This window comes from Saccopteryx leptura, chromosome 3 (assembly GCF_036850995.1).
Source record: "Saccopteryx leptura isolate mSacLep1 chromosome 3, mSacLep1_pri_phased_curated, whole genome shotgun sequence".
Classification (NCBI taxonomy): domain Eukaryota; kingdom Metazoa; phylum Chordata; class Mammalia; order Chiroptera; family Emballonuridae; genus Saccopteryx; species Saccopteryx leptura.
In genome coordinates this window covers 52143057-52158612 of record NC_089505.1, presented here as the reverse complement: position 1 = coordinate 52158612, position 15556 = coordinate 52143057, and the positions used below count along the sequence as shown (strand labels likewise).

Here is a 15556-nt window from a genome sequence, read left to right as displayed (position 1 = left end):
GGGATTATACTGTATAAACTGTCCTCTAACTTTTTTTACCTCCTATTGTTTCATAAATATTTTTCCTTGTCAAATGCTCTTCAAACATTATTTATAGTGGTTGCTATTTCTTACTGTTACTGTTTGTTTCACAATAGTTATGAAATGCAGGTCCATGTAGGTAAATCTGATACACATTTCTGGAGACAATACTGCAGAGCAGGTGCAAAGCAGAGATGCCTACTGGACCCCGACTCAGTCATTTACCAGTTATATGATCTTGGGAATTTAGTTAATCACTATAAAAGGCATAGCTTCCTCATTTGAAAAATGAGGATTATAACTAATTATACCTATCTTACACCTATAACAACCAGAGTTGTTATAAGGATATGAGAAAATGCAAGTAAAGGGCATAGGACCATGCCCAGCAAATCATTAGTCCTGAATCAGCTATGTGTGGCTTCTCCAACTGCTTCCACAGAACTCTTGGAATTATTAGATCAAAGGGTATGTACATTTCAAAGCTCTTTTTATGTGTTCTAGAACCCTGCTACACAAACTAGTCCTTCAGATATCCAGCGTGGACACCTCTGAGAGCCTGCATTAGAAATATAGATTCTCGGCCCTATTCTAAATTCTGTATCAAAATCTGCATTTTAACAAGGTCACCAGAGGATTTGTAGGTAAAGTTTAAGAAGCTTTCATTCTCATCAGTAGTGTACAAGTAAGAGTGCCCACTTTATTCTTCCCTTGCCAACTCTAGGTAATTTTCACTTTAAAAATCGTTGTCATGTATATTAATTAAATTTTTTCCTTTTCAATACCAGAAACATTTTTATTGCTAAAGTAGACACTATGTTTGGTAGTAGGAAGGAACTTTAAAGTTTATGTAGAAATGGAGTCTATGTGTTTTTGATGTTTTTTGTTTTTGTTTTTTTTTATGTTGAATCAACTGATTTCTTGGGTTAACTCCAGACCCCAGTCTATTTGTTTCTATTGTAATATAAAAGGTCTTGAACTTGAGAAACCCTACTGCTGAATTCCCATTGTAGTTTCTTCTTATCTTTCCTAGTACTGAAGTTAAGCTGAATTGTTTGTCATTTTCTGAATTATCCTCTTCCCGATTTGCTACAGGTTAGGAGCCAAGTGGCTTTCAAAGTAATTCAAACTCTTTACATACATTATAAAGAATTTTATCAGATCATGCTTATTTGAACATTTAATTTTTTTTTAAGAGGGGGGGTTTAGGGAAGAGCAGGAAGCATCAACTCATAGTAGTTACTTCTCATATGTGCCTTGACTGGGCAAGCCTGGGGTTTCCAACTGTCGACCTCAGCATTCCAGGTCAACACTTTATTCACTGCACCACCACAGGTCAGGCTGAACACTCAATCTTTAAAGTCAACTTAATGAAGGCCCTGGCCAGATAGCTCAGTTGGTTTGAGTGTTGTTCCAATACACCAAGGTTATAGGTTAGATCCTCAGTCAGGGCATATACAAGAATTAACCAAGGAGTGCATAAGTAAGTGGAACCACAGGTTGGTGTTTCTTTCTTCTCCCCTTCTTCTCTCTCTAAAATCAATCAATAAATAAAAAGTCAACTTAATGATTTCTTTTTAATTCTACTATGACCTTGCCTTCTAATGAGCTATTAATTGTTGACAAGATTACAGAAACTTCTGTTGTTATTTTTCCTGATTCACTTAAGAAGTTTGGAGTTCTTTTCATCCAAAATAACAAAAACAAATTATCCCTTTACATTTTATGCTATTTGAAATAATATTTTCTGGAACTTTATTTTATTTTACTTTAATGACTTGTATGTATTGTATTAGATTTAACTAATTTTAATAACTCTCACTTTGTCTTCTGTATCAGTAGTCCATTTTTGTATGGGCAGAATTGTTTGCTTAGGAAGTATGGACTCATCTCTAAACTTTTCCTATTTCTTTCCTAACTAAATTTCATTTATCTTTTAAATTTTCTCTCCTTATATTTTTAGTTTTTGGAAACACTATCTTTTTTTGTAAAAATAATTTCCTTTTATCTTTAAATACTGAGTTGAATGTTATATATCTTCATTAATTTTCTTTTTTTATATTATTAGAGTACCTTGAATTATTTGAACCACTTTCACTGAATACCCATTTGAAGTAATGAGCATGTATTATGTATCAAGCCTTGGGATGCATATAATGGTGTATAAAATAGACATGGTCCACACTGTCTAGAGGGAAAGGCAGATAAGTATTCAAAAGATAACTGTAGTGCTAAGTGATCAGTACTGAGAGAAGCAGCACAGGATAGACAGGAGTACCAAGGGGCTGCATCTAACTCAGACCTGGAAGATCAGAGGAGGGCTCATTAGGCAAGTGATGCCAAGACCTAAAGGATAAGTAGAAAAGATAAAGAAGTTAGTCTGATGAAATGGGTGGGAGGAAAGTATATCCTAGACTGAGGAAACAGCATGTGTAAAAATCCAGCCTGCAAGGAAAGCTCAGGGTGTTTAAGGTTCTTAAACAAATTCATGATGTCTAGCCTAACCAGGAGGTGGTGCAGTAGATAGTGTTGGCTTGGGATGCTGAGGACCCAGGTTCAAAGCATGGGGTCGCCAGGTTGAGTGTGGAATCATACACATGACTCCATGGTCGCTGCCTTGAAGCTCAAGGTCAATGAGCTGCAGCCACCCCCCCACCAAGGCACACATGAGAAAGCAATCAATGAACAACTAAGAAGCTGCAACAAAGAATTGATGCTTCTCATCTCTCTCCTTTCCTGTCTGTCCCCTCTGTCACTCGCTAAAAAAAAAAGAAAGAAAAAGAAATTCATAATGTCTAGGCTACAGAATAAAGTGAAGAGTGATTTATAAGCTGAATTTGGTGATGTAGAAGCTGTTTTGCTAGCTGTATTAAGAAATTTATTTTTATTTATTTCTTTTCCTAATTTTTATTTATTGATTTTAGCAAGAAATAAAGAGAGAGAGAGAGAGAAACAGGAACATTGATCTGTCCCTGTATGTGCCCTGAGTAGGGATCAAACTGGCAACCTCTATGCTTCTGGACGATGCTCTAAGCAACCGAGCTATCTGGCTCTATTAAGGAACTGAAAACAATGGTGACTTAAGATCAACTAGAAGACTGACCTGATCAAATCTGCTTTTGGCAATTACTGCAGTAGAGAGTGAGCTTGAATGAAGGCTAGACATAGAAATACCACTTAGGAGGCCATTTCAGGATTCTAGGTGAAAGAGTGGAAGATTACACTTGAATAGTGGCAGGGTGAATGGAGAAAAATACAAAGATTCCACGGATATTAAGAACAAAGGACTGACTAGTTTTACTGTTTGGACACTGGGAGGCAAAATGGGAGAGAGTGAGATCAGGGATATCTCTCATGCTTTTGGCTTCAACAATTAAGTGAATTGTGTACATTGAGTAGTTTAATAAAATCATAAGTGTAAAAGGAAATATAGTGAAGAACAGGTTTAGGAGGATAAATGATGAGTTCAGTTTGGGATATTTAATTAAAAATTTTGTGAAACACTGAAATTGAGATTCCATAAGGCAATTAGATAAATGGGTCTGAAACTTGGAAAAAAGATCTGAGTAGGATATATAAACTGAGAGTTATTGGCATAATTGATGGTAAATTGTGGCCACCAAAATCATGGAGACTTCCGGGAAAATATCTAGAGTGATAAGAGAAAACCTTGAGCAATATCAATGCTATCTCTAAGAGATAGAGAGGTATTATATGAAAGGAGAAGTGGTTAGCACTCCCCTTGACAAGGATGGAAGAGGCCCATGAGTCTGACAATGGGCATCTAACCATAGGGTTTTTTCTTTTTTTTTTAAAGATATGATAGAGGCTATAGCTGGTTGGCTCAGTGGTAGAGTGCTGACCCAGCGTGTGGATGTCCTGGGTTCAATTCTTGGTCAGGGCACACAGGAGAAGTACCCATCTGCTTCTCCATCCCTCCCCTTCTTGCTTTTCTCTCTCTCTTTCTCTCTCTCTTTTCCTTGCCTACAGCCATGGCTCAATTGGAGCAAGTTGGCCCCAGGTCTGAGGATGGCTCCATGGCCTCTATTTCAGGTGCTAAGAAAAGCTTGGTTGCTGAGCAGTGGAGCAATACTCCAGATGGGCAGAGCATCACCCCCTAGTGGGCTTGTTGGGTGGATCCTAGTTGGGACACACCTCTCTGTCTCTGCCTCTCCTCCTCTCACTGAATAAATTAAAAAAAAAAAAAAGATATGATAGAGGCAAAGGACCCTACCAAGGACTGTGAAATGGGTCAAAAATGTAGTGCTATTCTCTACTTCTTTTTATGATGTCTGTTTTTATTCTTACAAACCATCCTGTCCTGAAATTTGCCCCAAAGGGAACCTCTTATACATTTTCCTCTAAACATACATGTTTATAACAAACTCCATTCATGTCATCACCTTTTCTCTCCTCTTATTTCTACTCAACAGAAATGTCCCCACCAGTTACTCAGATTCCAGGCTATGTGTTCTTCCTTCTGCCATCTTTCTTGGTTGTTAGCCCAGCATTTTGGTCACCAGTCATTACTCAGATAAAGATAAAAATCACAGATGTAGCCTTGAACTGAATCCCTGTATCATTCTAAAACAGAAGAGACATTTAAACTACCTATTGCCTCTTAAGTTCTTAGAAGGTTTTAAATATTATAGCCTAAGCCAGGCATATAGGTGAACAACATTTCAAATATCTTCTTTAAATCATAGGCCTAATATTAAAAAATCGAAGTTTCTGGTTTAAATAATAATCTATATGTTTTTTTAAAAGAATACTTTTAATATTCCCACCTAAGTTATTATTTATATTTAATATGGAATTACTTACGTTGTTCTCCTAAAGTCTTTTTGAAGTGTGGGGTATTCTGGCATCTTTCTAATATCTTCCCAGTCTTTATCTTACAAAAAAATATTGAATATTGTTATAGGAAATAATGTATTACTTTTGTAAAAAAAATCTAGTTACTTTAGCTTCAACTATATATATAACACTTAAAATGTGCTTTTGAAAAGGAATGATTTTGAAATATGATTCAAATATTTTGCAAAGGAAAATAAATTACCTGCAGGGAAGCCCATGACACTAAATATCCGATCTAGTTGATCATGATGAAAGGGATTGCTTGTTTTTATATCTTCCTGACGACAGTGGAAAATAGGTTCTGAGGTCAACAATTCAGCAAATATGCAACCTATTGCCCATATATCTATGAAGAAAAACAATAAACAAGTTTTTGTATACCTTTATAGTATTTCTTTGGTCCAAATTGCTGAATATAACCATAACCTACATATAAAAATACTTTTCACTGAAGCAATATACAAAATATAGTAAGTGTATTAAGAAAACATATACATGAGACAGGAATAGCTGATCATCACACAATACATTGAAAGCCAAATAAAGAACATTTACTTGAGTATTTGCTGATGAAGATAAGCTTGGGAAACCCATTTAGCAAGCAATAAATTTACCTTATATTTAGGCAAAAGCCTTTCCAACCACTATTAATAATTCAATTACTAAAGCATTCAACTGATAATCTAATGCAGGACATAATACCCAAGATCTGAAAGACTGAAACAGTATCATCACCAGGTATAGCAATATATTCCTTTAAAACAATCAAATGCATAATGATAGAGCTGAATTTCTGAGTTGTGAGTCTAGACCAACAGTAAGAACACTTAAAATTATTTGGAAAAACTCAACTTTTATATAAAAGACTACCAATTTCAGTTTTTTCGATAATTTTAAGGTCCAGAAGCTGATAAAACCCCAAGGTCGCTGGCTTGAGCACAGGCTCACCAGCTTGAGTGTGGGATCACTGACATGATCCTCCGGTCATTGGCTTTAGCCCAAAGGTTGCTGATTTGAGCAAGGGGTCACTGGCTTGACTGAAGCCCCCCCCCCCCAGTCAAGGCATGTATGAGAAGTAATCAATGAACAACTAAAATGCCCAACTACGAGCTGATGCTTCTCATCTCTCTCCCTTCCTATCTCTCTTGTCTCCTCCTCTCTCTCTCACTAAACAAAAACAAAAGCAAGCAAACAAAAACGAAACACCAGTAGAAAGACACAGATACCAGCAGAGACAGACAGTTACCTAAACATATTCACTTAGATGTTTCTCCAACCCTCCCACACCTCAGGATAAAATTAGTCATCTTCAAAAGTTTTATAAACTACTGTATTTCAAACCACCAGTTACAGATCATTATATTTGAATTTTATACATTGAAAAACTGTAATTTAGATTTTGAGACTGTTTAAATTCACAATACTTTTGCCAAATATACAAATGAATTAATTTTTGTGAGATGTATATTCATACTTACCCACTTAAAGGTGTTTATAAGTATTTTTAAAAAATAATGCATAGACTGTGTATTGTATAGAAAAAGTGTTTAGTAGCCTACCAAATGTGAAAATCACATTCTGTAGACAAAATAAATAAGAAAAAAGTCTAATTATATCTATTAGCTAGAATTAGTGTGTGTGTGTGTGTGTGTGTGTGTTATTTTGTAAAACTAATTGCCAAATGAAAAAAAAAATCTAGCAATATCTCACATATCTGACTCCATTCAGGAATTGTTTCCTTCCCCATAAGTTAGTGTTTGGATAACAGGAATCTATCCCTTCAATAACCATGCTTATTACACTACTACCTATCATCTTAGGCTATAAAATAGAAAATGTAATGTCATCTTTCTTTTTTTTTCTCTCTCTTTTGTTTGTATTTTTTCTAAAGTTGGAAACGGGCAGGCATTCAGACTCCTGCATGCACCCGACCAGGATCCACCTGGCATGCCCACCAGGGGGCGATGCTCTGCCCATCTGGGGTGTTGTTCTGTTGCAACCAGAGCCATTCTAGCACCTAAGGCAGAGGCCATGGAGCCATCCTCAGTGCCCGGGCCAACTTTACTCCAATGGAGCCTTGGCTGCGGAAGGGGAAGAGAGAGACAGAGAGGAAGGAGAGAGGGAGGGGTGGAGAAGCAGGTGGGCACTTCTCCTGTGTGCCCTGGCCGGGAATCGAACCCGGGACTCCTGCACGCCAGGCTGACGCTCTACTACTGAGCCAACCGGCCAGGGGTCATCTTTCTTAACGATGCAAGAGGTTCACCATCACCATGAACATTCCACTAAAGAGTGGAGTGTAGTAACACTGTTCAGTGTCTACTTCTTAATTCTTTTCTCTCTCCTGTATCATGAGGTTGTCATTCTTGCCCCTGATCCGGTTGCCTCTGATGGCTGCTGGCTGCCTCTATTATGCAGTAGACTGGGATGACTATGTATGTTGCTGGTCAATGCCAATTCTTGGTTTATACTCTAATTCAAAAGACAGGAACTATCCCCCCTCGCAGGGGGGGGATGCGTGCATTTATCAGATCAAAGCCAACCCGGTCAGCCTCCCTCCGGCCCTGGCAGCTGGCAAAAAAGTAGAAAAAAATATTAAAAAAAAAAAAAAGACAGGAACCAGAATCTAGGTTTCCCTGAGAACTGCTAACAGACGGAAACTTAGTGTAGCAGGTAGTGTTAAATTCTAAGGTGTCCTGCCTCATATTAGCCTCTAATTTTAAACCATCATCTGATTCCTGTACCATCTATAAACATTTCTTAGCTCTCTTTCCTCTATCTTGTTTTCCTGTCTGGCTATCTCTCTCTTTCTCTCTCTCTCTCTCCCTCCCCTCCCCACTAAATGTCTTTCCATAAACCTTCAGTAATATCAAATCACCAAATTCATATATCTGTGCTTTGAATAGAAATAATATTCATTTCTGACATAAACCAGGTATGGAGAAGAGTAAGAATGAGTGAATGTGTGTACATTCATATGTCTGCTATGACTATATCTCAAGCTTAAAGATAACTGATTTGGGGATTACTCTCTTTCTGTATCTTAACTTTTTTCTCAACAATTATCCAGAATAGATAATTGGGATTTGAGTAAAATTAGAAATTAGTGATTATGTTTTTATTTTTGGATAAGTGGTGAATCTCATTCACTAAACAAGTAAGTTACAAACTAGTTAAAATTCAATTTTAATTCTCCTAATCCGGAGAAAAAAAGAAATATAATTGGCTTCCAATTCATACCTAATTATCTTTATTTCTCAAAAAAGACATTTTCATTTCAACAAAACAATTAATTATAAAATATTCATAAAACTGTGCTTCTCAAAGTATGTAAACCATATGCAATTGGTACATGTTAAAAATAGGCCTTACTGGCCCTGGCCAGTAGGCTTATTCAGTTGGAATGGAATGTCATCCCAAAATGACAAGGTCGCAGGTTCAATCCACAGTCGGGGCACATACAGGAAGCAACCAGTGAGTGTACAACTAAATGGAACAACAAACGAATGCATCTCTCTCTCCCTCCCTTCTTCTGTCTCTCAAATCAATCAATAAATTTTTTAAAAATGGCCTTACCAAGGATTTTAAATAAGTCTCTGACAGTAGAAGAGTCTTTTGTGTGAGGTCATTTAGTTTAACAGAGGGTTTTGGCTGAATTTGCCTTTTCTTACCAGGACTCTCTCTTTTAGGTATAGACTGTATCAGTGCTTGCTATGAGTCCAACCATATAGATTTCTCCTGTTATCACATCCTTTGTCCCTACTCCATGCCCTGGGTTATCTTACCATCAATTAGTTCTGTTCTAAAGCACCAGCCATTGCTTCCAACTAATACCTCCCCCTTCTTTGGTTCACTTTCAGTCTCTTCCTATCCTCTCGTGCCTTCTGAGACTGCGTAAGAGATTTTACCATTCTCAATAGAGTGACCCAATAACCGAAAAAGCAAACATAATTCTAAAAGTCTCAAATATACAGGCCTAAAGTCCAAGTCGCTCACTGGAACATAGGGAGAGTCAGGCTTTGATTTTAACTCCTCGTTCTCTGGCCACTCGATTTCTATCGTTTGTTTTTGTAGTTCTCCTTTTTTTACCCTTCACAGACAGCTGCCACTGTCCATCACTAAGGCTGTTGTATCTCTGATACAGAGCTTTACTATGGGCTCAACTGCTAGGGCGAGGGCCTACACTCCTCTACTGTCAGACACATACTGGTTTATCTCACAGTGCCAAGGCTACTCATGGTCTGTTTTCACCATTTAATAAAATCCTTCAGCAATGTTTATGAAGTATTACAATATTATAGCATTATGCTAGTGTATCAATCCCTGGACAAAGTGTAAATGTGTTGTGGGTGTCTGAGTTTTGCAGAAATCAGATCTCCCAGTGAATGAGGACATTAGTATATTAAAATTTTTGTTTCCCTTTTAATAGATGAATAGGTTAGTTCTGAGTCTAATCTCCCAAATGTAAGAGCTTCCTTTGTAGTTCTTTGGGCGTCACCAGGTTTATCATAAGCTTAACTGAAAGGATTGTACTTCCTTGTCTGTAAAAGGAAAATCTAAATATACTTAGCAAATTTAGGTACCTTATAAAATAAGACCTTCACATTAAAATACTATTTACTCCCTCCCTATCCTCTCTTTTTACCTCTTTTTTAAAAATCTCTAGATTTGAGGAGGACTCCCTCTTTTTGACTCCCTTAGTTTGCAGCTGGATCCTCAGGAGAATCTAGTGACCAGGTAGCAAAATCTCTAATGCTTCTGTTTTTTGTTTTGTTTTGTTTTTTAGTGAGAGAGACAGACAGGTAGACAGGAAGGGGGAGAGATGAGAAGCATCAATTCTTTGTTGCAGTTCCTTGATTGTTCATTGCTTTCTCATACATGTCTTGACCAGGGGGTACCAGTAGTGAGGAAACCCTTGCTCAAGCCAGCAACCTTGGACTCAAGCCAGCTACTTTGGACTTCAAGCCAGTGACCTTTGGGCTCAAGCCAACAACCTCGGGGTCATGTCTGTGATCCTACGCTCAAGCTGGTGACCCCATGCTCAAGCTGGTGAGCCCGCACTCAAGCCAGATGAGCCTGTGCTCAAACTAGTGACCTTGGGGTTTCAAACCTGGGTTCTCAGCCTGATGCTTCTGTTCTTAAGCAGACTTTAAATCCTACAGAGAGTGTGTTTTTATAACAGATTTCCTACTCGGTTTTTTTTTATCTTGGAGATGGCAAGATACTGAGCACAGCTAATCTACCCAGAGGCAGTCTATTTTCTACCTTAATGGAGAAACTGCCATTCTTACAACTGCAATGGCAAGAGAGAAAGATTAGTCATACTGTTTCTTGCTTAAGAAAGACTGACTAACTTTTCCCAGGTAGAAGGGGTTCCTCCAACACCACATTATCCCTGCTTTCCTTTTTGTGAAGAAAACAATACTAAGCCTCTCTCCAGTTCCTCTGAGTGAGTGCAAGTTCCATTTGGTGAGTTCCATTTTGGTGAGTGCAAAATAAAATCTGCATGCTATCGTTTCCATTGCAATTCAAAAGAACCAGATAACTCTATTCTCTGGGTGAAAAAAGCTTTATTTTAAAAGAATCATTTTCTCTTACACAGTTAAAAATCCAAATCCATCCTGACCAGGCAGGTGGTAGTGAAGTAAACAGAGCGTTGGACTGGGATGCGGAGGACCCAGGTTTGAAACCCCAAGGTCACCGGCTTGAGCTAGGAGTCACTTGCTCTGCTGTAGCCCCATGGTCAAGGCACATATGAGAAAGCAATCAATGAACAAGCAATCAATCAACAAATAACTAAGATGCCACAACAAAGAATTGATGCTTATCTCTCTCCCTTCCTGTCTGTCTGTCCCAACTGTTCCCCTCTCTTTGATTCTGTCTCTATCAAAAAAAAAAAAAAAAATCCAAATCCACCGAGTATACAATCTAGGGATATAAAAGACAACAGGACTTTTACAAAGAGATATGAAGTGGTTTTTACAAAACAGCTTTGTTATTATACCATTTGATACTTACAATAATCCAATGCCAAGATAGTAAATCATTTTAGACTAACTTACCAATGGCTTTTGTATAATGCCTTGCACCAAGCAAAAGTTCTGGAGCCCGATACCAAAAAGTCACAACTACTGGATCCAAATCTGCTAGTGGCTTTAGAGGAGAATTGAATAATCTGGCAAAACCCATGTCAGCTAAAAAATAAAATAAATTAATATAAATCTTACTTTGGCATGCTATTGAAATCATACAGAGTTGATGACAGTAGTTACAAATGTTCTAAAGCAATCCTTTTCCTCCCTTTTCAACCAGTGGTCTATACCAGGCACTAGCTCTCTCCTCCTAAAGTAGATACTATTATTCTGCCTATTTTACTGATGAAGAAACTGAGGCTTAAAGTTATTTTGACTTGCCCAAGGTCACAGACCTACTAAGTACAGAGTCAAAATGAGAATACAGTTCTGACTTCAGGTTCCTGTCTTTCAGAGATATCTTCAATAATATTCTTAGACTTTTTAAAATTAAAGTAGTCTAAAAGTTTCCATGATTAATTATGACTTCTGTATGACTATACATCTAAAAGTGGACCATATCTTAGTTTTGCATATGCTAGAATCAGTTCTTATGGACCCATAAGCTGATTTGTATGTCTCACATCCCAACTCTGATTCAGTGACATCATGTTGGTGGCCTGAAATTGGCTGTGGAAACATCATAGAAAACAGCAAATGCTACAAAGTGGCTTCCCCTCAACCCAGAAAACTGGTTTTGTACAGTTACCACCATATCACATACATGTTTCCAAGAACATGTACAGAATATATGAGATAATTTGTTGTAATTCAGCAATTCAGCATTTAATAAAGGTCTGTATCAAAGCTAACTGATTCAATTACTAGAGGAATACAAAAGTAGTAAAAAGAATATTACTAAATAAGGTTCCAGAGACTATCTAATTTTCTTAAGGTTTCAAAAACCACAAATACCTTATATCTATAAAATACGTTAGAGTTTACAAACCATTTTCAGATACATCATATATCACTTCATATACTCTGCATAAGAACACTGGTTTAATAAGTATTTTGGCCTGTACTTCTAAGATAAAGAATCTAAGGGCCAAGCAATTAGATGACTTGCCCATGGTCACAGGACTAGTAAGATGCCAGTGCTCAAACAAAAACCATGTTATAATCTGGTAGCTACATTCTTAACCACTGATTTGACATCCAATAACATACATATAATTGCACGTAACAAAGGCAAAAATCACAAGAATTATAAACCTTTGTAATTTGAAATATATATAATATACACAGTATATTTTGATTATAAGGGGCCCCAATGTACTATAAAATGCACAAATGGTACATAAAATTTCAACTACAGAGAAGCATTTAATCTAAAACTAATATGCTATGAAATATATTAAAATTTTTTTCACAGTGATATTATTTCTTGAGAGTTTGAATAATTTGTAAGACTTTCTGGAAAGGCTTTGGAGAAGGCAGGCCTTTAAAAAAAAGCTGTCCAAGGAAGCCTATGCTATACCTACTTTTTCTGAACCAAATTTCCATATAGCAAACCAAGATATTCAAAGACATTCTATCAATATCACACCTACTTCAAAGCACTGTTTTATCAATTTAACAGATGCCTACTGTTGTTGATAGCAAAGTAATACAATGGAATGGTCCTGGCCAGTTGGCTTAGTGGTAGAGTATGGCCCAGGATGTGGAAGTCCTGGGTTTGATGCAGAGTCAGGGCGCACTGGAGAAGCAACCATCTGCTCCCCGCCGCCATCTCTCTCTCTTTCTCTCTTCCTCTCCCGCAGCCATGGCTCAAATGGTTCGAGCAAAGTTGGCCCCAGCCACTGAGGATGGCTCCATGGCCTTGCCTCAGATGCTAAAATAACTTGGCTGCTGAGCAACAGAGCAGCGACCCCAGTTAGGCAGACCATAGTTTGGTAGGAGGCTTGCCGGATGAATCCTGGTCAGGGTTCATGCAAGAGTCTGTGTTGCCTCCCTGCCTCTCAATTAATAAACAAACAAACAAACAAAAAAAAGGCAAAATATTTTGTTTTGAAGGCTAAAGCCAGTATTTCTCCCCTTATTCTCTACTTCCTTAGTTTTAGTCTAAGCCATGTCTATTCACTCTCAAATGAAAGACCAGAGGACATAATATACATTCTCAAAAACAATCCCGTCTACTATATGAACTTCAAAGGAATTTTAAGCCCTTATTCAAATAATTACTAATTTAGGCAAAAGGTAACTAGCTTAAACAAACTAACAGTTTAAATTCAGTTGGTAGCAGTAGTAAACTCTGGTGTTGGTGCTAGTTAGGCAGTATCAAATGATAGAAAAACAGCAAAAGACATTGTCTATCACCCAGGAGCTTACAGGAAGGTGAGATGACAAAATACACAGAGCAGACAAAAATAAAAAAGGGTAAGTAAGTGCTGTAAGAATAAAGGAAAGTTGCTACTTGTTTCTATTAGACTCTAAATCTCTTGAAGACTCTATGTCTCTCCTTCAGTTTTACCTGGAACAATGTTTGATAATCATTTATATAAGTGGACTGAATTCAAAGTAGAATTTGAGCTGGGTTCTGAAGGATAGGAACGGTTATGAATAGTAAAGAAGGCAATAACCATTTTAGGTAAGGCGTGGGAAGTCTTGAGGTTCCTGAGGTGGGAAAGTCTCTGATATAGGGAAGGGCATAATGTGTTTTCTATTAGACTATGCTTTTCTTTCGGGCCAAAAAAGAACTGTATTATAGTGTTAAACATAGGTATCAGAGCATTACTAATTAAAAAATAATAACAACCTGCTATTAAAACAAAATTTAAAGCAATGTAATCACTAGATTAATTGTTTACTTGAACTTTATTATTAATTAATGCTTAGTATTAATCCTGGTTTTACCTGTAATTTTTAATAAAATTTAAGTCCTATAATTCTCAACTAACTAGCCTGGTTAGGATACAGAATTTTATGTTGAAAAACAATAGAGATATTTGGAAGCCATTAAGTCTGGGTGATGGGGTCAAATGTGATGACAGGTACAAAATAAAGGAAAATTTAATGATGATGAGAAATTCGGTTTGGAATAATGGAGTATAGGCTGCCAACAGGAAACCAAATAGAGATAAGGATTTCAGCTAAAGTGAGAGAATGGAATCTGAGATCCAGATCTTAGAAAAATTTTCAGAGTCCAAGATTTTGAGGCTACAACTAATTAATTCCATAAAGAACTGTAGAATGAAGCCATGTCCAAAGCAAGTGCTTAGGGTGTCTTGACACAAAAGGTTAATAGAAGTAAGAAGCAATAATGACTAAAATACAGAAGTAACAGCAAAAGTAGTATACAGAAAAACAATCCAAAGCCAGACTGGTCAGGAAAACAAATGGCTAAGGCAGTAAAGGAAAACCATGACTAAATACAGGCCACTAGACTTAGTAAGATAGAGGTCAAATGTGTCCTTTTAGAGAGCCACTTCAATCGAGCAATGGAATTAGAAGCCAATTATAACAAATCAAGGTGAGTGGAACCAATGGGTGAATATGTGTTCTAGAAGCAGAGGAACAAGGGGAAAAAACTAGAACAAATGTAAAGAAAACAGAATGAATATGGGAGAATTTATTTTTAAAAATGGGAAGAGGACTATGAATGTTTAAGAGCCTGACCTGTGGAGGTGCAGTAGATAAAGCATCGACCTGAAACACTGAGGTTGCTGGTTACAAACCCTGGGCTTGCCCAGTTAAGGCACATACAAGAAGCAACTACTACAAGTTGATGCTTCCTGCTCCCCCTGCCTTTCTCTCTCCTCTCTGTAAAATCAATAAGTAAAATCTTTAAAAAGAAGGGGAGAGGGTGAAGAAGAAAGAAATTGAGAATGGGAGAATGGAGACCCCACAATACATGGAGCTGAAGGACTACAGTAAGATTATTTAAACCAAGAGGGGCACTAATGGGCCTTGGAGAGAAAAGTTGATGACAGTTTCAAAGGCAGCGCTATGCTGGCAAAAAGTGGTCAGTGAGGTCAGACCAGATAGCTCTACTATCACTAGGTAGCAATGTTTGTAGGGAAAGAGACTCTGGACTTGGATTTCAAGTCCTTCCTTTGAAAGGCTGAACAAGCTACATCCTCTCTAAATGCAGCTTTCCTTCTTTACAATATCCATCATACAGGTGGTTGTGTAAAACAACGAAGTAACTAACACTTGAAAGTATCTATCAAATTGTCTATTTTACTGTCTTTAACAGGGAGGAACCATCCTTTATCTCCTTTCTACTTTCACCAGTGTCTAGCAAACAGTATGTACTCAATAAATGCCTATAAGAGAGTGGGCGAGAAACAAGTGAGAGGACGTATAAAAGAGGGGGAGGGAAGTGGCGGGGAAAGGGGAAGAAAGCAGTGACTTGGATCTTAACATCAACAAAGCTCTTGAATGACTGAATCTCAGTGAACTATAGGTTTAAAGAAAGGGAAGTTGGTTTAGAATTGCTTTTTCAGGGCCTAGGCTGGTGTATTAACTGAAGAAGTGCATGACTAAGCAGCAGGGCAGGCTTGGCTGACGTAGGACAGAACTGGTAGTAGGTCAAGTTAGCATATTTTGCACCATCCCTAGCATAATACAGTCTAATAGCAAAGAAAGCAGGTTGATGAAACAAAATT

General features: G+C 37.5%; 1 protein-coding gene and 1 pseudogene across 3 annotated transcripts in view; one reads left to right on the top strand and one right to left on the bottom strand.

Annotated features, from left to right (window-relative positions):
• Positions 1-15556, bottom strand: part of CDK19 (cyclin dependent kinase 19) — a 232043-nt gene that overhangs the window by 11775 nt on the left and 204712 nt on the right. For all 3 annotated transcript variants that reach the window (XM_066373467.1, XM_066373466.1, XM_066373468.1), the window contains 3 exons: positions 10938-11069; positions 5081-5224; positions 4846-4915 (listed from right to left, as the gene is read on the bottom strand). In XM_066373467.1, the coding sequence (XP_066229564.1) occupies positions 4846-4915; positions 5081-5224; positions 10938-11069 (346 nt within the window). The remainder of the gene's footprint in view (positions 1-4845; positions 4916-5080; positions 5225-10937; positions 11070-15556) is intronic.
• Positions 3729-3829, top strand: LOC136401682 (U6atac minor spliceosomal RNA; annotated as a pseudogene).